Raw genomic sequence first — 24,351 nt, 5'->3', positions numbered from 1 at the left:
CTCCATGGGTAGTCGGGGTCATCTGCTTCCTCTTGCCCCCTGGCAGGACCAGTGCTGCGCAGAGGGATGTGCCAGCCTCATCCTTGTTGTGCAGCGAGCTTGGCCCTTGCTGGAAACACAGCGGCGCTCCAGCTGCCCCTGGCAAGCGGATGAAGGAAGGAAAGCAGTAGCAGCCCTACGCTGCAGCACATCCCCTTTCCTCTCTCTGGGCGGATGAATGAGAATGGCATCATTTCTATATATTTATTTATAACTTTGATGAGCGTCTCTGTTTGTGTCGGTGTAGCTAAGGAATAATTTTGTTACTCTCTGCTCTGTCAGTTAAATTGCATTATTTTTAATAAGACAGCTATCTCTGTGCTGCTTCTGTTGTGCTGGCTTCCCTTATCTGGAAGCTGTCTACTTCTTGTCCGTTCTGCTTTTCTGTTAAGTCATTGTACAGCCTTTGCTGAAAGGAATGAGTGAAACATTAGCATTATTTCCTATCAGAGGCCCCAGATGGAAACAGAAGTTCCCATAGTACAAGGTAGCAGCTTTCTAGGAGTGATGGTTTTCATCCCACAGGCTGCCAGGAAACCAAATGGTGGCAAATCTGCTTTTTCCATCAGCTTCGGTGGTTTGCCCCCCTTTGCTGCCCACAGCTGTGGACCCTGGGCTGTTGCCTCTGCCGTGTTGGTTGTGTGAGTACGCCTCCCTCCCGCCCCAGAAACAGCCACAATCTTCTTCTTTGTGCATTTCTAGCTCAGAAAAGGCTGATTCATTCTCTGAAGCAGATTAATTACTTCTCCTATTTAAAAGAAAAAAAAAAAACCAAAACAACAACACACACAAAAATCCAAGAAACAGAAATCCTTTAGAGTTGGTCAGCTTAACTTTCAGCAGCACGTACAATGCAGTAAAGCAAGTGTGCTCCAAACTGGAGAAAAGTTTGCATGGAAAAAGAACCCTGTGGGTTGCAATATTTACCTGGCAGTGAGCTCTGCAATGTAGGAAGTATTCATGAACGTGTCTTGTTCTTGACTTATATGGCAAGTGGTACAAGTTTGAGCCCACCATGAAGGTGAACTGGGGAACAAATATTTTTATTCCTTAATATGTTTTATGCCTTGTCTCCCTTCTGGTTTACATCATGCTGATGTGGCACCCGGCTCCGCGAGTAGCTTGTATCCAAAGCCTGGCTAAGCTGTTCCATTTCTTCCTCGGAAGGCTGCTTTCCAGCCTGCTTGGCTCTGCTCACTTGTTTATGCACTGATGGGCTATAGTTCCACATTTCAGTACAAGCTGTCCAATATTCATGAGTTATTTTGTATTTATCCAGTTCTGAGTCTTCTTATAAGCCTAGGGATAAATTCTGGGGTTTGTGCATTACTGAAAATGCACTGAACCTACAAAGCCATTACCAAGCCCTAAATATGGCCTCTTTATCTAGAAGGTAAAGGGAAGGACTGTCACAAAGCTAAATTGATTTACAAGCCTGCAATTCCAAACCCCCTGTTCTGATAACACTTGTAAGCAAGTGTTAGAGCAAGCCATATGTGTAGAGATGAATCACTCATAAAATGATATCCTCATATTAGCTGTGTATTTATTTATCAGATAAATAAAGTGATTTTTCGTCTTGCAGATCAATCACAGCCAAATGCTCAGCTGCCATAAAGCACTGCAGCTCTTTGGGCTATGCAAAGTTGTTTAGGATATGACTGAACAACTGATTTCTTTGCAAATAGAAAAAAAAAATCAGTATTGACTGCTTGTTTCCAGTGATTTAAATTATTACGCAGGAAAAAACTGGAAGAGATCAAAGTGTTGGTGTATATGATACCCTGCACATAAGTTACACTTATGTATAGTAAGATCATTTTGCACTGACATGAGAATTTCCCATCATAAACCTCCAGCTGGTTGGACCATATTAAAATCCCTTCACATTAATTTCAAGACTGGAAAGGTGATATCTGGGAGGACAACTTGAAACAGATGGACGAAGTACAGTAGCAAAATGAAGGGTTAAGCCAGTTAATGTTCTGGTATTATTGCATTATAAAATAGGGACTTCAAACTTTTTCACCCAGCAGTAGAGAAAATAGTCAGAAGGCATCTTTAGGATGAATTAGTTTTGGAATAATGTTAAGCAACTCTTCTGGTCTGGGCAAGAATTTGTTTTAAACTGCTCAAATGCTTAACTTCTTGAATTAGCAGCTGAGCGTGTTCTCTGATTACTCTTAATGTTCATATTCAGACAAGCTTGAAGGAAAGTACCTAACAGTATCTGGGGCTGTTCTCCTTAACGTGTGCAATGTGTACTTTGCCTGTGCCATTAGGAATCCTGGGTATGGCCAGCCTTATCTCAACAAAAACATTCAGGATGTTTGCTTTTGGGCTGTTCAGCAGGTGAGATACCAGCTGTCATGATTCATCAGCGGTTGAATGGAAAAACTGATCTCAATAGGAGGGAGTTGCATTTACAGCCTCTTTGGAGAACAGTTGTGAAAAAGCTGCTTCCTCGTCCACTGTTCTGGTGTCTCCGTAGCTTTTTTGAGCAGGGACATCTGTAAATGTTGATATGGAGCTGAGCAGCTCTTTGGCTTAGTGGTGCCTACTACCCTTTCCCTTGCAGACCTCCAGCGTCATGCTGGTTTTCAGGGAAGAGCTATTCCCTGCCTGAAGATCTTCATCCTTGTGCAAGCAAGGAGGATTCGTTCCTTGCTGGAGAAGTACAGCTGGAGCCTGCAGAGGACCTGCCTGCCTCTCTCTCTCTGGGACAGGGCTCAAAAGGTTGTCTCACTTCTGCCGTACCGCTGTGTGTGCAAGAGAGCAGAGTTCAGCTGCCTTCATCCTAGCAATTCCTACGCAGTTCCCCTGCGACCTTGGCATGGTAGTGCAGGAGAAATAAACTAAATATCATACTTTAAAAATAAACTAAATAAACTAAATATCATACTTTTTACTCAGCCTGTGCTTGGGAGGACATCCATCCTTTAGAAAACTTTGGGCTTTGGGGCAGAAAATTTTGTTATTGCCTGTCCAAAGAAGGCACTGAGCTCCCCATGGTTAATGGAGTAGCCTTCGCAGCTGGAAGCACCCTCCCGCAAACAGGATGGGTTTCTGTTGCAGAAACTTCCTACCAAAAGACCTTCAGAGCAAATGTTTTGGGTATTTAAAGCAGATTGAGCCCACTAAATACATAGTTCCCGGAAATATGTGTGTGCTGGCAGTAGCAGAGCCCTTTATTTTCATTATCTGAAGCATCTGTCAGATGAAGACTTCTTCCGAAGGCAGTCAGAGAGCTGGTCTGTGACAAAAGGGCTGGAGGGGGTGTATCTCCAAGGAGGGCAGAGAAATTAAGTTAACAGAAGAGCGAGCAGTCAGCTTTGCAGCTCCCTGTCTTGCTCCCACAACTTGCTGAGGATCCTCAGATGTCTGCTTCCCAAGGAGGGAGCGAACTAGCTGCATCCACTATGTTCTCCCACTGCCTGGGAAAGTCATCACTGCCCACCCCATCTGCTCCCTAGCAGTTATTCTGGCATCTCCTACCATTCCTGCAGCACAGGGTCATGCTGCAAAGGCCAGGAGCCTTCCCTTCCTTGTGGGCAAGGGCAAGATTGGAGTCTCCTCCTAAATTTTTATATCTTCACCTGGCCAAACTTCCTTTTGGTGCTCCTTCAGCCCTTTCTTTGACACTCGTCCCTCTGGTTGCTTAACGTGAAGTTCATTTCTCAGGTGAATGAAGGAGTGTTGTTAAATTACCCAGATTTCTTCCCAGTGCCTTATTTTTCTCCTCTATAAACATGTGGTTGTCTTCAGTGGCTCCACAGAAGCAGCATTACCCTACAAGCTGGTCACGGAGATGCAGAGGAGAATAGTACACCTGTAATTCTTGAATAATGGCTGTGCTGATCATTAGTAATTTGATAGCAGGTGATACTAGGCATTTTAGGCAGGATCATCTAAAAAGAGCCATCGCAGCAGACCTCTGGCTGGCACCTCACCCTGCCAGCCAGAAACGAGCTGGCTATCTCCTTTCCAAAATCCTTGACACAACTTACAAGAACAGCTACTGGCATAGGAGCTGATTTGTCACATAAACATAGAGCAGCAAGAAGACACTGATTGCTGTAATTAGGAATAATCTAATTCCTGTGGGCAAATGGAGTGTACTTATTTCTGTTTAATTGATTCCTGTATTTCGTGGACCTGGCATGTGGGTAGGGGAGGTACCACACTGTGATCTGGAGGCAGCAGAGCAATCGTGGAGCTGTGGAGGGTCTCAGCCCTTCTTTACATAGCATGGAACTAAACTCTTAGTTTTTGGTTTAATCTGTCTGATTTTGATGTAATTACTGTAGACCACCCAATCATATGCTATAAAATTGGGGTAAAATTGGGCTGATTTGCTGGGGGAAAAACATGAGTCCTCTCTCTGAGCCATCTAAGAGCAAAGTTGCTGGGACAGAAGCTCAGATGTGAGGGGATGGATCCATGAAATTATTTATGACCTTAGTAACCTGCATCCTTGTGGTTTGGGGCAAAGCTTTACTTCCCAGGACCGCACTCAGCTCTCTGGAGCTGAGTAAACCTCCAGACCCCTGCTGCTGCTGCTTCCTCCAGAAGAAGAGGAGGCCAGGGATGCCGAGGAAACCTTCACTCCCTAAGTGATGCCAAAAGCTTCAGGCAGAGACACAGCCCTGTGTGTGAACTCTTTCTGGTTGTGCCATGGAACGCAAATACCTTTGCTACACTGAGTTATGGAGAGTCTAGTCGATGGTCCTCAGCTGGGGGCGATCTGTCCTCAGGTCCTCAGATCTAGTCGATCTGTCCATGAGCTGTTTCCACTCAGCCTGGCATTAGAGCACAGTGAGAGTGCAGGCAGGGCTGCAGACACCTGGAAGACACCTAAGTGATGCACGTGCTGGGAGCAGAAAGTAGGATCCAAACCCTCTCAGCTATTGGCCATTGCCACCACTGTTCATGTGCCATGGGGCTCACAGAGGAATTCTGGAGCCCTAGAGCTGTTTTCTGCTTTTTAGCCCAATTTTTCAGCCTCTCTATTATTTTTTACATGGGAGATGATGTAACCTTTTTAAGAACACAAACATTTCTGCCATATCTCACAGGTCCAGGTTTCAGATCAAACCTGATGGGAGCTGATAGCCCTATAGATTTCATCCATAGCTGCGAGAACAGGAATTTACAGCATCAACAATTCTTTCTTTGCAGGAATTTTTTTTTTCTTAACCTTTTATTTTTTCCCTAAAACCTGCTGGGAGCCCCATCCTGCTCTCAAGAACCAAATCAGCAGCTGATCTTCTGAGAACTTTGGGTTTACACTTCAGGAGAGCACGTAACATAAAGTGAAATTCACTTGCTGTTTTAAAACTCATCATGCATTAATGTTTGTCTTGGATTGCATAAACATGCTCTCAGAGTGCTTCCTGCAGCAGGATGGGGAGCTGCACAGAGTCATTTCCCTGGACGTTGAATTGTTATGGTGAAAATGCCTTAATTAGAAAGCACGTGGGCAAGTTTGTGTCTTAAATGCTAGCTGGATTTGGACCAAAGGGAAGACAGATCACTGTATTTCTAATTTAGGTGGAACTGTGATTGTGTACAGAAGGGTTGAGTTTCCCTACCATAAGGCAGGAAAACTCTTGCTGTGGGCTCTAATTTTTGATCTGTGGGGTTCAATTCAGAGTAGAGACCTCACCGAGTAAGAAAAAAACAGTGGTTTAAGTTTTAACTGCTACCCTGAGCCAGGCAGGACGCCTCTGTTAAAATGGGGTATGTTGAAATATTCATAATTTAGTAATAACTGTCTTTCAGTTAACACCTCCCAAAAGGCTGAATGGGTGCGTTTTACAGCTGTGGCTTACAAACCAGAAAGGCACAGAGACATTTTCCTTAAAGAACTTTTAAATCTTCAGAACCTGCTCAGTCCATAGAAGCCAGGCTGGACCAAAGCTCAGTGGGATCTTAGGGATGCCCTGGTGAGAGCAGGATTCCGTAATCCCGCTCCTGCCCAGGGGAACACTCCGTGAGCCTTCAGCCTTTGCTGTGCCACCCCACTCTCGCCTACCAATCCCAGTGCGTGCAGACTCAGGGCCAGGCATTTCAGACACCTCTGAGATCTTGAAGTGTTTAAAGCTCTGATGCCACAAAGCCAGAAATCTCCGTGGGGACAGTACAAGGGACTGTCCCCACCACCTGCCACCCCCACACTCTCCATCTCACCCACTCCAGCCAGCCTCTTCTTCCTTTCCTTTCCTTTCCTTTCCTTTCCTTTCCTTTCCTTTCCTTTCCTTTCCTTTCCTTTCCTTTCCTTTCCTTTCCTTTCCTTTCCTTTCCTTTCCTTTCCTTTCCTTTCCTTTCCTTTCCTTTCCTTTCCTTTCCTTTCCTTTCCTTTCCTTTCCTTTCCTTTCCTTTCCTTTCCTTTCCTTTCCTTTCCTTTCCTTTCCTTTCCTTTCCTTTCCTTTCCTTTCCTTTCCTTTCCTTTCCTTTCCTTTCCTTTCCTTTCCTTTCCTTTCCTTTCCTTTCCTTCTTTTTTTTTTTTTTTTTTCCCTTTCCTTTCCCAGATCATTTTCATGCTTTGATCACTTCCCTGTGCCAGGACTCCTTTCTCCTGCTGCTGTGCAGATGTGTGCTGTGATGTAAGCTTCTCTCCTTCCCAGCCCATGGGGAAGCATCACCCTCCTAGAGGCCCGTGCGGAATGAATGAGGGGGGGTGACAAATGACATGCAAATGCCTTTCCTGGAGGCTACAGAAAAGTCACTTGGTTGCACCTTTCCGAAGACTGGTATTTACATACTATTAGACACTGACATCCTGTTGAACTTCCTTAGAGCATGCGATTTGCAGATCTGCTCTTTCAGAGGTTTAGGCTTTCTGCCTGAAGGTTGCTTGGCAGGGAAGGAGAAAATGAGCTGGCTGGGGAAGTGAAGGCTCACACAGCCAGTCAGGAAGGATCCTTCCATCTCTTCTTCTCCAGAGAGACAGGAGAATAATTTGGCTTCAGATCTGAGGTAGGAATTCTTTCCTCTGCTCATTTTCTTTGTCCTCATGGCATCCTGTGGAGGTGTTTAAAAACAAATGAAAGAAAAGCAATAAAAGGTTTTTGGCTCTCATCATATCTGTTTGTGTGACAGCTTCCCACTGAGAGGGAACTGGGAAAGTATCAGAAAGTTAGGACCGCGCTGTCTGTGTTGCTGGGTAACAGTTTCTGCTTCTCATATGGCTCCCAAATCATCATAATAAATTGCATCCCAAAATGCCAAGCGATGCTGGAATCACTGATGTGGGGTGGATGGAGGTGCTGTCTCTGCCTGAGCATGCAGACATTGGAGCCAGGTAGGATCAGCAGGACCTGCCTTACACGTAGTCAGAGTTTCCATGGGATGTAGATGAAAGTCCCTTTCCTTTCCGGCTGGGGTCAGGGCACCTTAATGGTTCCCATTGCTCTGCTTTCGACAGCAAAGAGGAAGCCTCAGTGAGACCAAAGTGAAGCATTTGCAGCCCCATGTGCTGGCGGCACCTCCTCGCTGCAGCGCAGCTGGGAGCCAGCACCTCCAGACTCCATGGGCTGAGGGCTTGCTTCCAGCTGATGTCTCTCCAACCTGAAATCCACCATGCCTCTCAAGGCCTGTGGTAGCAGACGAGGATTGCTGCAGGGCTCATATCCGCCGTGGAAAGCTTTTTAGATTGGTTTCGTTGACTTGGCATTCAGATAGGGAAAGCTCACGCGTTGCTTCTGGCTCGGTCTCTCCAGTGGCAGTGGCCGTTCCCAAAGCAAAAGTCTGACAGCTGCACCAGCTTGATTTAAAGCTGGCTTGCTGGGTTATGGTAAATTGGTTATTGAGCATCTTCAGACGGTGTTACCATCATAACAAAGAGTGGTTTTAAACTCATTTAAAGCTAAGCTAGTGCAGCCTTTAAATAAATATAAGGCTTTAGGTGCTACTGAAAATCCAAATGTAAACATCCTTGAGCATCTCGCTTAAGCTTGATTTGTATGTGGTAGCTGTAGCAGCCTGATGATTTATTCACTTGTTTGTTTACTGGAGGAGAAGGTGGCAGCAGTGATTATTTTTACTGGTGTAGTTAATTCTGGTGTACACCCATCACTACCAATATGTATTGAATGGACACATTTATCACTTGTGTAAGACATCACTCAATATCATAGCTTATATTTGCTCAAGAGAGGAAAGCTGTGCTGTCACACAACATCCTAGTAGTGGTAGATGGGACTGAATCAGAAAAACACATTTTTCCTTTTTTGTATGAGGAATTAGCTATAAAGGCACACTATATATACATTTATATCAGTATGGCTGTTGTCCTATTTGTCTAGGCACTGAAGTCCTTTTCTAGTTCACTCTCTGATACAGCTGAGGATCAAGAATAAATAAATTCAGAGGTGACTGAAGCTACTGAGTATGGTAGAAAAAAGGATGGAGCAGCAGTTGATTTGCATGCTGGGCTTGGGTCATAGCTAACTTTATCGTAGGGGCAAACCATGTCTTTCATTTGCACTCATCAGTTTCCCACCATACCCATACCATCAGCTCCCCTGGGAGACCGAGCACAGTTTCTACCAATGCTGATGGGCCCACACGACGGGGTCAGGTTGGTTTCTAAAATAGAGATTTGTGGTCTCCCTCCACTTCTTTCAATGCATGGGAGGATGATTTCTTTAGCCTGTACATACATGAGCTGTTCAGACGCTGCACAGGAAGACACAATAGTACAAATGAAAGCAAGAGAGGAGGAAGAAACCCATCATGCTTCTTGAAGTGGTTTTGGAAAGCACAAAGCCAGGATGTTTTTTCTTTTCAGTGCCTGAATAGTATGACATGTTACAAAATACAAAGGCTCGTCATATTCCCAGCGGCAGAGTGAAAACTGGAACTACCCAGAAGCAAAACCTGTCATTAGCAGTCAGCCAGGCAGAACGGGCTCCTGGGTGCCAGGAACAGGCATGGAAAGGAGAAGGGGCTGAGCAGCAGAAAAGGGTTTTCCTTAGAGGCTCGCGGTGTGCCCCAGCAACCTTGCAGTGGGAAGTGGAGAGCTGCAAGAGCAGCACAAGAAGTCGGAATGCGCTCAGACTTCTTGGAAGGGCAGCAATGAGCTGTTGTTGCCCCTCACACACTGCATCCTGCAGCATGGGCAGTGGATCTGCTCCCAAAAATTCAGAATGGTTTTGACCTGTAATTTTTCACCCTTTCGTTTTCACTCAGTTCTGCTCTGCCCTGAGAAATCGCTTTTTACATGTCCTCCCAGGTCCATGCTGTGAGGCAGCTAATAATGTAGTCTGAAAGCTGTGCAGCTCTGTTCTTCACAGCTTTATAGGATAGAGAAAGTATTGACTTGTCCCGATTTATCTGCCACAGATGTCATCTCCCTAGGAGCTAACTTGAAGGACAGAGGGGCACAGAAAACTGAATCAGGGAAGCACCTGATTCAAAAAGAAAGGAGGAGGAAATTTCATTAACTGAGTTGGGTGGATGCAGGGAATATCACAGCTCTGCAAACCCAATTATCCAAAAAGTTAGCACCATGAAGCACAATGTTGCTGTGGCCTGGTGCAAAAGGCTGAGTTTTCATGATGCCTTTATGATTCCCAAGGGAATCTCTTAAAATTAAGGGTCTTTTTGTATTGATTCTTCTTTGGTTATAGTTACCCATCAGGCCTAACTAACCTCCGAGGGTGAGAAATAAGATGAGGAGAGAGTGTTGCATTTGTTACACTGTATGTTGTGGGCTGTGGGGGTCCCCATGGCAGCAAAGAGAGACACATCATCAGGATGTGATCCTCACCCAAAGTACTGTGGAGTCCTCAGCACAGAAAGGAGATGGATCTGTTATAGCGAGTTCAGAGGAGGGCCACGGAGATGATCTGAGGGATGCAGCACCTCCCCTATGAGGACAGGCTGGGAGAGTTGGGGTTGCTCAGCCTGGAGAAGAGAAAGCTCCAGGGAGACATTATAGTGACCTTCCGGTATCTGGAGGGGGCTACAGGAAGACTAGGGAGGGGCTCTCTATCAGGCAGTGCAGGGATAGGACAAGGGGTAATGGTTTTAAGCTGAAAGAGGGGAGATTTAGATTAGATATTGGGAAGAATTTTTTTACTGGGAGGGTGGTGAGGCATTGGCACAGGTTACCCAGAGAAGTTGTGGATGCCCCATCCCTGAAGGTGTTCAAGAATAGGTTGGATGAGGATATGAGCAACCTGATTTAGTGGAAGGTCTCTGCCTGTGGCAGGGGCAGTTGGAACTAGATGATCTTTAAGGTTCCTTCCAACCCAATCCCTTCTATGATTCTATGTGCCTTGGGGAGCAGCACCCAGCAGTGATGCTGAGCACGTTGGTGGGGAGGGTAGACCATGGGTGCTGCAATCATGATCGGACATAGAGGCTGGGAACATTGCTTCCACCGTAACATCTCTTCTATGACCTGAGAAGAAAACTAAAGTTCCCAGTGCCCTTCTGCTGGCAGCAGGCAAGATGTTTTCAGCCTTTTAAGTCTTGTGCCTTGTCTCTTTTTCAAGAGACTTCCTCAGCCAGCGTAGTCTAAATGGTTTATGTGAGCCATCCAGAGAGATTAATTCCATTTTAGTCTCTTTTCTGTCTCACTCTGCTGGGATGATTTACCTGCTAATAAGCTCCTGTGGTCAGATATAAAAGCTGAAACTACCAGTCCTTTAAGGTTGTATCTGAATGGCTTTGCAACACTGTGTTTCATGGAAAATATGGAAAGATGTTGCATTCATAATATATCACTCATATGTGTGTTTGTAAACAGATTTATCACACCATCTGCAGAATTGTAGTGCAGTCTCGTCCATATTTATTTCTTTACCATTTATATAGTACAGCTTCTGTTTATTCCCTTTTTGTGATTAAATAAATTAGCCATCTTTTTTTCTTCATTACAAAAAGAGTACATTCTCTGTGGGAAAGAATATTTAATCAGCCCAATTTCTTCACCCTGGCACGTAAAAATGCAAGCTGGTACCATTAGGAGAGGTACCTGCCTGGGTTTGTTTGCCATCACTTCACATCTGTGTGGAGCAGGTGGGGAGGAAAGGATAATTCAGAGCAAATCTGCTGGTAAACAGGATACTCCGTCGGTATTTCCTTTCTCCTGTTACATTGGTTGAGCTAAATTTTCAGAAATCATCTAAGCCTAAGGTCAGTAATGCTTTTATAATCTCTCTGACTTTTCTGTAGCTGATACGATGTATAATGAAATATTTGTACAACTGGGAGCAAAAAGCCAGCCTGCTTTGTTATCTGGTTGATAAGAAACATTTAGTCATAAACAAATAAAAAAAAGTGATTTGCTGACTATAAAAAGAAGTCACACTGAGAGAGAGGCAGCTTACAGTCAGCAGCCACTTCTGCAGCCCCTGGGCACGAGCCAGGAGGACTACTCTCCTCCAGTGGCCGCTCCTGCAGGCTTTCTCACCTGGTGGGACCACAAAGCTCTTCTGTGCACACACAGGGCCCAAAACCACATCCTCTGCTTAGAGGATGCTCATTTTGGGGAGAGGAAAGAATCTAGGTTACAGCAGAGTCAAGAGGAGGGATGAGTCCCAGCCAGTGAGCCAGCCCTGCTGCCAGCCCTTGCCTTTGTGCCCTTCCCCTGCACACAAGTTAAAAATCCAGGGCAGCGGATTCCCTCTCCCAAGCAGGAGGCTGAAGGATCTTGGGTCTCTGAGGGAGCCACCAAAGAAGGAGGCTGGGCAGGATGTGCTGTACTCCTCCCTGGTCAGATGGTCCTCAGCGCTGCCCTGTGCTAAAGTTCTTCACCTACAGGCACTAGAAGAGTGCCTCCCCTTTCACTTCTCCTCTCAGGGGAGGGAGGATTTCCCTTCTCCTTTGTATTGAGCCTAACCCAAATTCCTGGGCTTGTGTGCAGAGGAGTGACTGGAGGTGACTAACTGCAACAAGAATTTTACCAGGAATGAGTTAGGGCTCTGGGCTGCCGACAGTGATGACACATCTTAGAAATTCAAGCCTGGGCTTTGGCAGGAAAGTTTGTTGTTTGAGTTTTGGAATTTTAGATATGGTCCTTTTTGTTACTTTTCAGCTGTACAGTGTGTTCTCTGGTGGTATATCCACACCTTCACATTTTTCCATTGTAACCATCATTTTTTCGGATAACAGAACGGTAAACAACTGAGCGCTTGGCCAGTTCTTTCCCAGTTGAAGGACAGGGAGACTCTGCAGGAGGGTTTCACCAGAGCTCTCTAAAAGGATTTTCTGTGACCATATCCTGCTAACTCCACCACTCCTTGACCCCTACTCAGCACAGTTTGGACGCTGTGAGCTGAGTGCCCCTGATGGTGGTGATGGTCCCACCATCACCTTGCCACAGGGAAACTGTTTTTGCTTTCACAAATATTCCATGGGACATCCCATCTTTCCAAGAGGCACGTTTAGGCCTATAATATCATGCCCTAAATGCCTACCACGAAATAGACTACCAAAATGAGACTTTCGGCTAAACCAGAAGCCGTGCAGCTTTGGTTCTGTGAGGCATCCAGGATCTTTCTCAACAGTGCAGTCCTCCGGAAAAATCACAAGGCAGGCTTTAAAATAATGAGATTATTTCCAGCCCTTGTAAATGGTGTATCCTTTATCTTTCCTCGCTGGCAAATAGACCCTTTCAGAGCCTTTCATTTTAGATTTTTCAGGTGTTTTCCATAAATGTTGTAGGGTTAGAAACCCTTTTGCTAGAGCTGGTAGGGAAAAGCAAGACTCCCCTATAATCCCTTCAGTCTCCCAAGTGCTGAGTTTTGGGGGCCAACTGGTCCCCAGGTTATTTTGAGCTCTGTGCAGTCTCACCAGCTCAGGGAAGCAGAGGTCCCAATGGCACAGCAGGGAGAGGAGGTAGCATTAGCAGCTGGTTTTCGCTCTAGCAGCCAGCCCCAGGTTCATCCGCCTTCTGTTGGACAACTGTCGTCTCTGGGAGCAGTTCAGCTTTAAAGTTATGGCATTCAGCTTTCAAAAGGACTTGTGTTGTTATAACTTAATCACTGAGGTCTGAAAAATAAGGATACTGCATAAGACATAAAATTTGGCATCAAGGATTAGTTAGACTTGTCTTTGCTGTCTCTCTGTGGTGGGTCAGCTCTTCACCCTCCTTGCTGCTGACAACATGGCTGAGACAGGGCATATCTTTCAGGGAAACGGGCCTTGAAGAGATGCTCCCCCTCTCTGAAAGATGCACTGCTGTTTTCATAGCCTCCCGCTGCCGTCCCTCTGCTTGCAACCTGTCGGGCTGTCACATTGTCACATTGTCACATGCAAGCAACACATTTTGCAAATGTATTTGCTATTACAGCTGACAGGAAGAAATTATGTGACTGCTATAAAATTAACCTCTGCATCAATCGAAAGAAACAGAAGCAAAAAATAACAGAGTAATCAGATGTTCTTATGAGCCGGGTATGCTCAAAGTGACTTCTCCATCATATTACAAATGCTTAAGAAGTGCACAGCCTCTCCAGCACAGCGAGATTTGAAAGTGGTTTAGTGGGCATAAGGAGTTAGGAGCCGATAATGCTTCTTTCAAACTTATTCTTTCACTGCATGAAAATGGGTAGTGGCTGTTGACTGGTACAAATTGGCTACTTTTAAAGCTGTATTTGCTTGCTCAGATGTGCTAAGAGTCTTCCTACAGAGTTTGCAGGGCCTGAATGTAATGCGTGTGGTTAAGGAAGGAATATATTGAGTTTCTTCAGCAGAGGACTGGCTTCAGTTTATGCCCTACGTGCTGGAGAGCTGGAGACCTGTAAAGCTGAGCTTTATATCCTGATTGCTAGGAGAAAATAAAGGACTGCCAGAGAGTTGTTGGTCAATGCAGACAAACTTCTCACTTTATCTTTTCTTTTCCTTTCAGGACAAATCATTCATGATGTCAGTCAAAAAAGAAGGTGCCCACAAGAAGTGGGCTGCCCTGAAGGAGAAACTAGGACCCCAAGAGAGTGACCAGTCAGAAGCTAACCTGGAAAATGCAGAGCCAGAGCTGTGCATTCGTCTCCTGCAAATCCCGTCAGTGGTGAACTACTCTGGGCTGAAGAAGCGTCTGGAGAACAGTGATGATGCCTGGATGGTCCAGTTCCTGGAGCTGTGTGGGCTGGACCTCCTCCTTGAGGCCCTGGACAGGCTGTCTGGGCGAGGAGTGGCCAGGATTTCTGATGCTTTGCTTCAGCTCACCTGCATTAACTGTGTGCGAGCAGTCATGAACTCCCACAAAGGCATTGAATATATTGTTAGCAATGAGGGCTACGTCAGAAAACTCTTCCAAGGTGAGAAGACGCACACCTGCCTCACCCATCACATGCAGCATGAGGAGGGAGGCGGGGCAGAGGGGGGAGTTGGGGGCTTTCCTGTTTCTTTCTTTTCCTGCCCTGCTTCAGGCTTCTTGCAAGTTATTGATCACAACAGATTAACAAAAGATATCATCTTCTTCTTTAAAATTATATTGCTTGGAAATGGCATTGCCTTTGCCGCTCAGTGCTATTTAGATGGGCTCATTTCCACTCAAATGTCTTCGTAGAGAAGCCAGGGATAAACCCAGTTTTAGCCATACGTAGGCTTGAGAAGTCCTTGACCCTTCAGTTGTTGGTAGACGTTTGCTATTTAGTCTTTCAGAGCCTTAAGGGCAGAGACAGAAGAACTGAAAGGGCTTGGAGAATTGTAGCCTGGAAAAAGGAGGAAAGGTGACATGGTTCAGACTCAAGAGAGCCTGTTCTCTGTGCTGCTCAGTCTCTTCCTTCTAGAAGATGGTAGGTAATACCACTCATTTTCTCCTGCCATTCACTTGGCTCATTGTTAGGTATGACACTCATAAGGGCATCTCCTAGGATTTACTGTGCAGCACTTAATGTTTGTGGTGCTGGTACGATAACTTCTGTGCTGTTCAACAGGGCTGAGATCACCGCTGTACCCAGAAACCCTTATTAATCTCTCTTTTAAAGGCATTTAATCTGAGAGCTAGCTTGCTCCCTTCTTCGGTATTGAAGTCCTCTTCCTTCCTCTCCACTCTGTATTTTCTTAACCAGTGTGAGATACAGAGCTGGCATTTTTGTGTTGTGAAAAACAGGGGACATCCTGGGCTTTCCAGCAGTTGATCTTCTTTGTGTGTTAATAAAATAAAAATAAGATGGTATAATCCACTCCCTCCCAGCTCCCAGGGTTCACAGAGAAAAATTAGTGGGAAAAAAGGGAATACATAGGGACTGGGTAGAACAATTGGCCTGCTTGGTATGCATATTGTGTGTTTCTGCACTAAAAATAAGACTCATTAACTGAGGAAAATTGTTCATCTGCTGTTCTAGAAAATACCTACGTGCAAAAATGCGTGACTGAGAGCGCTGAGATCTTGGCTGTTGTTGAAGCATGTCACTGGTACATGGAAGAGATGAACAACTACAAGTAGCACAAGAATGTCAATAGCATACCTGCAGCATTTACTGTTCCCATCGGAAGTTACTATCACATAATGCTGTTGGGTTAAGATGTCTATACATTGGGATATTTCTCTTCCCATCTTTCATGTAGTGGCTCCACTCCTTCAGTCTTTTTTCTCCTACTGGTCATAAGCCATGTAGCGGAAGACACTGAGATTCAGAACATTAATGTCATTATATACTCTTTGTGTTTTGTTTTGGTTTTCCTCCAGCACTTGACACAACTAATGTCATGGTCAAAAAGCAAGTATTTGAGCTCCTGGCTGCACTGTGCATTTACTCGTCAGATGGCCATGCTTTGGCTTTGGATGCGCTGGACCATTACAAGGCAAGTGTTGGGCTACAGCAGGAGGTATGGCTCTGCTCAGTTTCATGCAAGCAGATCCACGTACCACAGAAAAGGGCTTGGAATGAAGGACATTCTGCATCATTTATGTAAGAGAAACAGGGGTTTATAAAGTAAAACTGTAGGAAATTTTGCCTGGTCAGCATAAGTCCATGGTGCTGCTCTATGACTTGTCTGGACAGACAACTGCCAACCACAAGGTCCTTTCTGGCAGGAAAAGCCCTACTAGATTATCAAAGCAGAAGTTCCCACATCCATGGTTTCACTGGCCACAAGGCCAGGTGGGTGCATCAGTTAACAGAATGCATGAAGGGATCCAAGAAGAGTTTCACTGGCTTCCTCTGTCAAACAACCTGTTCCGTAGTGGTGGTGTTCTGCTTTTACCTGTACCTTCCCGTCTTGTGCACTGTGGGATAAACTGAGAGGTTTTAAGATGCTAATTCCATCTGACAGCCTGCAACAAAGTGGTAGATATTTCTAAACTGTCTGAACAGGATTGTTACTTATGTTGTTAACAGAGTGTGAAGAACCAGCAGTATCGATTCAGCGTCATAATGAACGAGCTCTCCAACACAGATAATGTGCCATACATGGTGACACTACTGAGCGCTATCAATGCCATCATACTGGGAAAAGAAGAGCTAAGAACAAGGACCCAAATCAGAAATGAGTTCATAGGTAAGGATGGTTGCTGCACCTGACTTCCTCTGGAGAAAATCAGTTTCCAAGCAATTTTGTTTTCAGGTGTATCCATAAGGTGACTAAAGAGGGCTGGGGAGCAAAACTAAAAATATTAACGTCAGAACTCCTTTTTCTTTTATGGTCTCTATTCTCTTCAACAACCTTTCTGTAACCAGATTTATTTAACTTTGCTGCCTACCCATAGCTTTGATCTTTTCTGGAATCCCAGCAGCACTGTATCCCTTGAGCTTCATCAATATATTTCTCTTACCAGTCATCTTATGTAGCCACATATCCATATGTTGCAACTTCTCGTAAGAGAAGGTAGTGTTTCTTTGCTCTGCTTCTTCTCAGTTGAGCCACAGAAGCTGCTCTGTGATTCAGAGATGCTTTTCAACTGCTTGAATACTGGGATCCTAGGTACTGTTGTTAGAATTCACCGTAATGTGTGCGTCTGAGCTGGCGAGTCTGGGCTCCATTTCTCTTTGTGGAGAGCAAGGGCCGTCTGACTGCACCATTCATCTGACTGATTTTAGACGTCTAATTCAGACTGAGGGGAATCGTACCCCAGAAGTGCCCGTGTCCCTGAGTAACTCCAGAGGGATGTTAGTGGGTCGTGCAGCTGGAGACGTGTACCATGGGTCACTTCATTTACCATATGACCCTACCCACTTTGACAGATCCATCTGGAGATACTTTCACTCTTTATATCCACAAAAAGGATTTATGAGAATGCCATTATAGAAATCGTGGAATCATAGAATCATTTAGGTTGGAAAAGACCTTTAAGATCATCGAGTCCAAACATAAACCTAACACTGCCAAGTTCATCATGTAACCATGGCCCTAAGCACAACATGTACCCATCTACCAGGGATGGTGACCCAATCACTTCCCTAGGCAGTCTGATCCAGTGCTTGGCAAACCTTTTGGTGAAGAATTTTTTCCTAATATGATGTCTAAACCTCCCTGGCACAACTTGAGACCATTTCCTCTTGTCCTATCGCCTGTTACTTGGGAAAAGAGATCAACACCCACTTCACTACAACCTCCTTTTAGGTCAGTGTGGAGAGCGAAAAGATCTCCCCTCAGGCTCCTTTTCTCTAGGCTAAACAGCCCCAGTTCCTTCAGCCACTCCTCATTAGACTTGTGCTCCAGACACTTCACCAACTTTGTTGCCTTTTCCTGAACACAATCCAGTGCCTCAATGTCCTTCTTGTAGTGAGGAGCCCAAAGTATTTGAGATGTTGCCTCACCAGTGCTGAGTCCAGGAGGATGATCACTTCCTGGCCACAATGTTTCTGAGACAGGCCAGGATGCTGTTGGCTTGCTTGGCCACCTGAGCACACTGCTGGCTCATGTTCAGCTGTCTGTCAACTAACACCTCCAGGTCCTTTTCCACCAGGCAGCTTTCCAGCCATTCCTCCCCAAGGCTGTACCATTGTATGGAGTTGCTGCAATCAAAGTGCAGGACCTGGCACTTGGCCTTGTTGAACCTCATATCACTGATCCTAGCTCATGCAACCCCTAATTCAGCCTTTCCAGATCCCTGTGCAGAGCCTCCCTACCCTCCAGCAGATCAACACTTCTGCCCAGTTTAGTGTCATCTGCAAACCTACTGAGGGTACACTGAATCTCTTCATCCAGATCATTGATAGAGCTGTTAAACAGAACTGGCCGCAGCACTGAGCCCTGGGGAACAGCACTTGTGGCCGGCTTCCAACTGAATTTAACTCTGTTTACCACCACTCTTTGAGCCTGGCCATCCAGCCTGTTTTTTACCCAGTGAAGTGTACACCCATCCAAGCCATGAGCAGCCAGTTTCTCCGAGAGAATGCTATGGGAAATTATGTCAAAGGCTTTACTAAAGTCTTTGTAGACAAAATGCACAGCTTTTCCCTCGTCCACTAAGCAGGTCACCTTGCCATAGAAGGAGATCAGATTAGTCAAGCAGGACCCGCCTTTCATAAACCCATGCTGACTGGGCCTGATCCCCCGGTCATCTCTACATGCTGTGTGATGGCATTCAAAAAGATCTGCTCCATAATCTTCCCCAGCACCGAGGTCAGACTGACAGGGCGATAGTCCCCCAGATCCTCCTTCCAGCCCTTCTTGTAGACGGGCACCATGTTTGCTAATCTCCAGTCAACTGGGACCTGTCTGTTTAGCCAGGACCGCTGATAAATGATGGAAAGTGGCTTGGTGAACATTTCCACCTGCTCCCTCAGTACCCTTGGGTAGATCCCATGCAGCCCCATAGACTTGTGTCTAAGATCGTAATAGATCAGTGCCAAGCAGATCACAATGCTAATATTTTTTTGATGTTATTGTTCTCCTAGGGCTTCAGTTGTTGGATGTTCTAGACAAGCTAAGGTAAGGATCACTGTTTAAATTTTCTTTATAAATGAAATTCACAGTAACATAGCTATGGAAACTTCATACTTACCAGCCTTCAGTTTTGTGCAGTGAGGTGAAGTGTAGCTGGGTAGAGTGGACCACGCTAGCGTGCATCTGTTACATGGGAACTGGAGGCATTAGGCCAACATTAAGATGCTCTCACCAAGCACAGTGTCATGGAGACAGCTGTTGGTGCAGATGGCATTGACAAAGGCTCTGGGCACAGACAAAGCGAGGCTCAGCGTCATCATCAGTGAGGCTGCATTTCAGACTGAACCTGAAGTGATGCTGTGGGCTCACTGAGCAGCTTACTGTATCCAGACCCTTTCACTGCTGGTGTTGGTCCCAGAAGCATCCAGCTGGGACGCGTTACTAATGCATAACTGGACATACCTATCTTCACATTTTCTTAATTTAAAAATTATAGTCTCTCAGAAACATCCATCATAAATTCTAGAATGCATTATGTGTGAGTTGTGATAATCCAGGTAACTGGAATCACTCCATTCAACCCCGTAAAAATTAGGGAAGACATAATCTTTCAATAGTGCCAGCTAGCAAGGGTAGAGTTCCTCCACTGAGGATCTCAAGAGTGCTGAAAAAGTTGGCTTTAGAGTGTTTGGGTTTTTTAAGATCCAATTTTGAGTAACAGAGAAGGAAGTTTTTAAAACAGAAACATCACTGGAATATTTTCAATTTGTCTTGGCTTTACAAAAAGAAGAAGAAGGTGGCCCAGTTTCAAAAAGGTGGAAATGCCACTGTTGTCACAGCTCCAAGGAGAAGTCCATACAAAGCATATTATGCCTTGAAAAGTCCCATTCATTTGTACATGTTGACTGCAGAAAGATATATATTAGGTTCAAGAAAGGATGCACTGATGGCATTTATCCTTCATAAATAAGGTAGAGTTGGATACTTTCAACATTGACTGGCTCAGTCTGAGGGGCAGAGAGAAAAAAAGCCATTAAATCAAAGATAATCATCCGCAAATCAATGAAGGGCACTCCATTGAAAGTGAATGCTGTAATATTGCAGAGACATAGAGGAAGAGGATCTGCTTATCCAGTGTGATACATTTGAGGAGTTCAAGATAGAAGATGATGAGGAATTATTAAAGATATGTGATGGGATAAACATGAACGATCATCATGAGGTCTTTTCATCTCTCTTTAATAAAGTAAGTAGGCCATTGCGTGGGACACAAAGTGATGCAATGGCAAAGTCAATACAGGTTGCTTGGAACCAGCCTTGCCATGATGGAAAGCTGCCCTGTCTTCCAGGTGAGCCGCTCTCCAGTATCTGTCCAGCTGTTGTCCATCCTTCAGAGCCTGCTGCACTTGGAACCATCTCATCACTCCAGCCTGTTGCTGTGGGAGTCCTTGGATGCGGTGGTGAACAGAGCCCTTTTACTTGCAAATGACAGTAAGAATGACATATCCATCTACACTTGCACTTTCCTCTTATTTTCCCTCATCCTGCCCAGTACTCACGAAAGTCTTTCCCAAATGCCCAACAAATAATCTATGGGACTTGCTAAGCACTGAACATAAGCTGGAAAAAAGCTACACCTGCTGCACAGGGTCAAGTCTTGAGGCAGAGCCCCAGCCATGCACATGCCAGTGAGAGCTGGCCACGTTTAGCAGTGGGCTCGACATTCATAGTCTTCCTTTGATGGTTAAGTCCTGAGCTTTGGGTCATGGGAATAAGTGGGAATCTGTCCTCATTGGCATCCTGTTGCTGGTGCTGGCTAGTCTTACTGGCAGGCATGATCAAAACAGTGTTTAGGCACCAGGACCCTGGGAAGGAAATCACCTGGAAGCTAAAACTGCGGTTGCATAAAATGACACAAGGGAGTGGGCTCTGTGGCTGCAGATCTGCTGCTTAGCAGGGGTTGAATAGCATGAACCAATGTTTGGGCCCCATCCCCTTCTCTGACCCCAACTCATTTCTCTAGTCCAAGGGAACACAGTGGAGGAAGTCATTGAGAGGTTGCTATCTATAAAGAAACATCCAAACAAGCAAAAGCGAGCTGAAAACCGTCTGTCCGGGAGTGCAAATGGAGGCATCCAGGCTGAGCTAGAGCCATGTGCACGTGCAGCTTGGAACCCAGTAGGATCATCAAACCCCTCCAAGCCACCAGCAACTCCCTCAGGGCCACACGCCAATGAGAAGATATCGTCGTCCCAGATCACAGCCTGCTCTGCTTCGCGAGAGACTTCTAATCCTCCAACCAATGCTGCTCCTGCACCAGGACCTCCACCCCCACCACCTCCACCCCTGCCCTCTGGCACAGAAGCCATGACCCCTGCATCCCCCATGATGAATACACCTCCAGCCCCTCCACTCCCTGGTATTCCTCCACCCCCACCCCCATTGCCTAACACGGAGGGTATCCCACCACCTCCGCCCCCGTTGCCTGGCATGGTGAGCAATCCTCCCCCTCCACCCCCATTGCCTGGCATGGTAGGCATCCCACCCCCACCACCTCCATTGCCTGGCATGGTGGGCATCCCTCCACCCCCACCTCCTTTGCCTGGTATGGGTGCCAACCCTCTCCCTCCACCCCCACCTCCTTTGCCTGGTATGGGTGCCAACCCTCTCCCTCCACCCCCACCTCCTTTGCTTGGCATGGGTGGCATCCCACCCCCTCCACCCCCTTTGCCCGGCATGGTGGGCATCCCTCCACCCCCACCTCCTTTGCCTGGCATGGGAGGCATCCCACCCCCTCCGCCCCCATTGCCCGGCATGGGTGGCATCCCTCCCCCTCCACCTCTCCTCCCTGGAATGGCAGGAGATCATATAGAAGCTGTGGTGGCTTCCCAGTTCAGCTGCTCTCTTGGCTCAAGCAGACCTCCCCACAAGACAGTGAAGACACCAACGTTGAGAATGAAAAAGCTGAACTGGCAGAAGCTGCCCTCCAACGTGGTAAGAGGTAGGTACTTCTGGCATAAATTCACTGCTGCTTCACGGGTGAACCAGTGGAAAAAACTATCTTTGTGAGTTTGTCAGGTGTGGTTAACTCCATTTAGATACAGAATTACCCTGATTTCAATTACATTTGACCTGTAGAACTTAAATAAATAAAAATACCTTGGAAGTGCTAACCATCACAACTAAATCAGTAATTCGGAATAGCTTGTTTATAACTAAAATCCATTGAAATTAAAAGAAGGGGGAGACATGGAAATATTTCCCTAATCCATTGTGACGTGCCTTAGGCTTGATTTCTCAACAGGCTCTGATCTGGGTTTCCCAGACTTTCGTTCCCCAGTTCATCTGTATTTCTATCTGTGTATACTAAAGTCATGCATAAAGAGTGCAGGTAAGGATCACGTCACAGTTTAAGAAGGACACTGAAAGAATGGGAGAGCTGAGAATCATTGACTTGTCTTTTGATTTTTGGGTCACATTTCCCTCTCCTAGTGAATCTAAATAGGAGCATGAAATGTGAGAAGAATCCAGGACAGGCAAGGTCAGCTTTGCCCTAGACAAGCAAGGCATCCACTGCATGGAAGTTTGCATAGGTGAAGCTTAAATAAGGAGTGTTTTCAGTCACAGGAGCAGTTAATTGTTGGTCTTATTTCAGTAGAGGCTTCTATAGGCCCTTTTGGGTGATGGATTTTTCTAAAGCAAGATGTTTAAGAAAGCACAGTGGGAATTAGTTCAATCAGTCCAATAGAAATGGAATTATAAAATGAAAAATGTAGAAAGTTTGAAGTCAGAAAATGTTCAGGTTGTGGCCAGTCCATGGGAAGGAAAAATAACGTCAGTCGTGAGACTGGGAAAGAAATGGTTAAGACTCTTCTCATGCTGACATCTTTTCCCTACTGTGGAGAAGAATACAGTTGTATAGGGAGGGATGAGGTTGTACGGCCTCTGTGTGCCCAGTGCTGCATCCCCTTACCAGCATATCTTGGGGGAAAATCATCAGGTTTGATTACCCTTCAGGCTCTTTGGATCCTGTCTGTGGCGCTTGCCTCTCCTCAATAATTAGCATTTGTCCAAGATGAATATGCCTGTTCTTATTTCATTCAACTTCTGAGAAGTATTCTCTATCAATTCACATTGCCCTAAAAACCAGGAGCCTTCAGCTATCGCTGTAGCCAATCTGAACACCTTCTCTTTTTTCAGAAAGTCACTCGATGTGGGCTTCAGTGAGCAGCAGCAGTGAGGAAACCATAGAGCCCAATTACACAAGCATAGAGCAGCTCTTTTGCTTTCCACAACCAACTCCCAAGGAGAAAATAGCCGCACCAGTGAAGACAGAACCAAAGGAGGTGAGGAGATCCCTCTCATTCTTTCAAATAAAGATCACTGCAGACAGCTCATCTAATATGAGATATCTTCTTTTTCTTTAATGAAGATCACATTTTTGGACTCCAAGAAAAGTCTCAATTTGAACATATTTTTGAAGCAATTTAAATGGTAAGATATGGCCAATTTTCCTGACAGTTGACAAAACTTTAAGCAGGTTTTGAATAGTATCTAGAAAGTCCTCATGACGTCTATTTTAACCAATGTACTATGGTGGCCTGTGTTACTGAAACATCTGAACATTTCCCGGTTTGTCCTGCAGTGTCTTTAAAACAGTGAGTTTAGGCATTTAGTTGTTTTTACGTACAACATCCCGGTATGCTGGCAAAGGCGGTATAGCTCCATGTTACAGATAAAGTTGTGGCACGGTATCTTAGGGTGACTTAGGCTGTGAGACAATCTCTCCTCCAAACAAGGACAATAAAGAAGTTAAGAATTAATTTTTCTTTTAAGGCAATCAAATGCCCAGAGATAGAGATGTGAGTTTGACCAGGACCTGAAACAAAATCTGGGGTGTAACAGGAATCCAGGTCCCAATTCTAAGTTAATCATGGGGACCTATCTTTCCTTGTGGATTATTGTGATTCTTACTAGGGAAAGTGAGGTGGAAGATTTCAAGGCCATGTTGGATGAGGCTTTGAGCAACCTGATCTAATGGAAAGTATCCCTGCCCATAGCAGGGATGTTGAAATTGAGTGATCTTTAAGGTTCCTTCCAACAGAAACAGTTCTATGATTCTGTGAAAGCATAGAGTGCTTGCACAGACGTGTCTCGGTAGCATGTGGTTGTGGAAGGAGGGGTCTTTGGGTGCTGGCTAACTCTGCTCCTCTTCTCTGCAGCTCCAATGAAGAGGTGGCTGCCATGGTCCAGAACGGAGATCGGACCAAGTTTGATGTTGAGGTTCTGAAGCAGTTGCTGAAGTTGCTTCCTGAAAAGCATGAGGTCAGCAGGAAAAATGGTACCCGTAGTTCATAGACTTAAACACACAGTGCAGTCCTGCAATCTCGATTCTTTTTTCCTCATCAGATAGAAAACCTGAAGTCCTTCAAAGAAGAAAAATCAAAGCTAGCAAATGCAGATCAGTTTTATCTTCTTCTCCTTCAAATTCCCAGGTAAGGGTGTTGGTCATGAACTTCAGCC

At 45.5% G+C, this 24,351-nt stretch overlaps 2 protein-coding genes across 2 annotated transcripts in view; both read left to right on the top strand.

Moving 5' to 3' along the window:
* Positions 1-6,865: 6,865 nt before the first annotated feature.
* Positions 6,866-18,877, top strand: LOC104059340 (inverted formin-2-like). The gene is made up of 5 exons (XM_009560998.2): positions 6,866-7,017; positions 13,901-14,309; positions 15,686-15,801; positions 16,338-16,497; positions 18,840-18,877. The coding sequence occupies exons 2-5, from the start codon at positions 13,913-13,915 to the stop codon at positions 18,875-18,877; spliced, it is 711 nt and encodes a 236-aa protein (XP_009559293.2). The 5' UTR covers positions 6,866-7,017; positions 13,901-13,912.
* Positions 18,840-24,351, top strand: part of LOC128852287 (inverted formin-2-like) — an 18,873-nt gene continuing 13,361 nt past the window's right edge. Inside the window, exons 1-8 of the mRNA XM_054068040.1 lie at positions 18,840-18,873; positions 19,933-20,074; positions 20,162-20,319; positions 20,852-21,829; positions 23,029-23,174; positions 23,261-23,322; positions 24,051-24,153; positions 24,238-24,323. Of these exons, the coding sequence (XP_053924015.1) occupies positions 20,046-20,074; positions 20,162-20,319; positions 20,852-21,829; positions 23,029-23,174; positions 23,261-23,322; positions 24,051-24,153; positions 24,238-24,323 (1,562 nt within the window). The 5' untranslated portion in view covers positions 18,840-18,873; positions 19,933-20,045. The remainder of the gene's footprint in view (positions 18,874-19,932; positions 20,075-20,161; positions 20,320-20,851; positions 21,830-23,028; positions 23,175-23,260; positions 23,323-24,050; positions 24,154-24,237; positions 24,324-24,351) is intronic.

The sequence above is a fragment of the Cuculus canorus genome, chromosome 5, assembly GCF_017976375.1.
Source record: "Cuculus canorus isolate bCucCan1 chromosome 5, bCucCan1.pri, whole genome shotgun sequence".
NCBI classification, from domain to species: Eukaryota; Metazoa; Chordata; class Aves; order Cuculiformes; family Cuculidae; genus Cuculus; species Cuculus canorus.
This window is presented reverse-complemented; position numbering and strand designations above follow the sequence as displayed.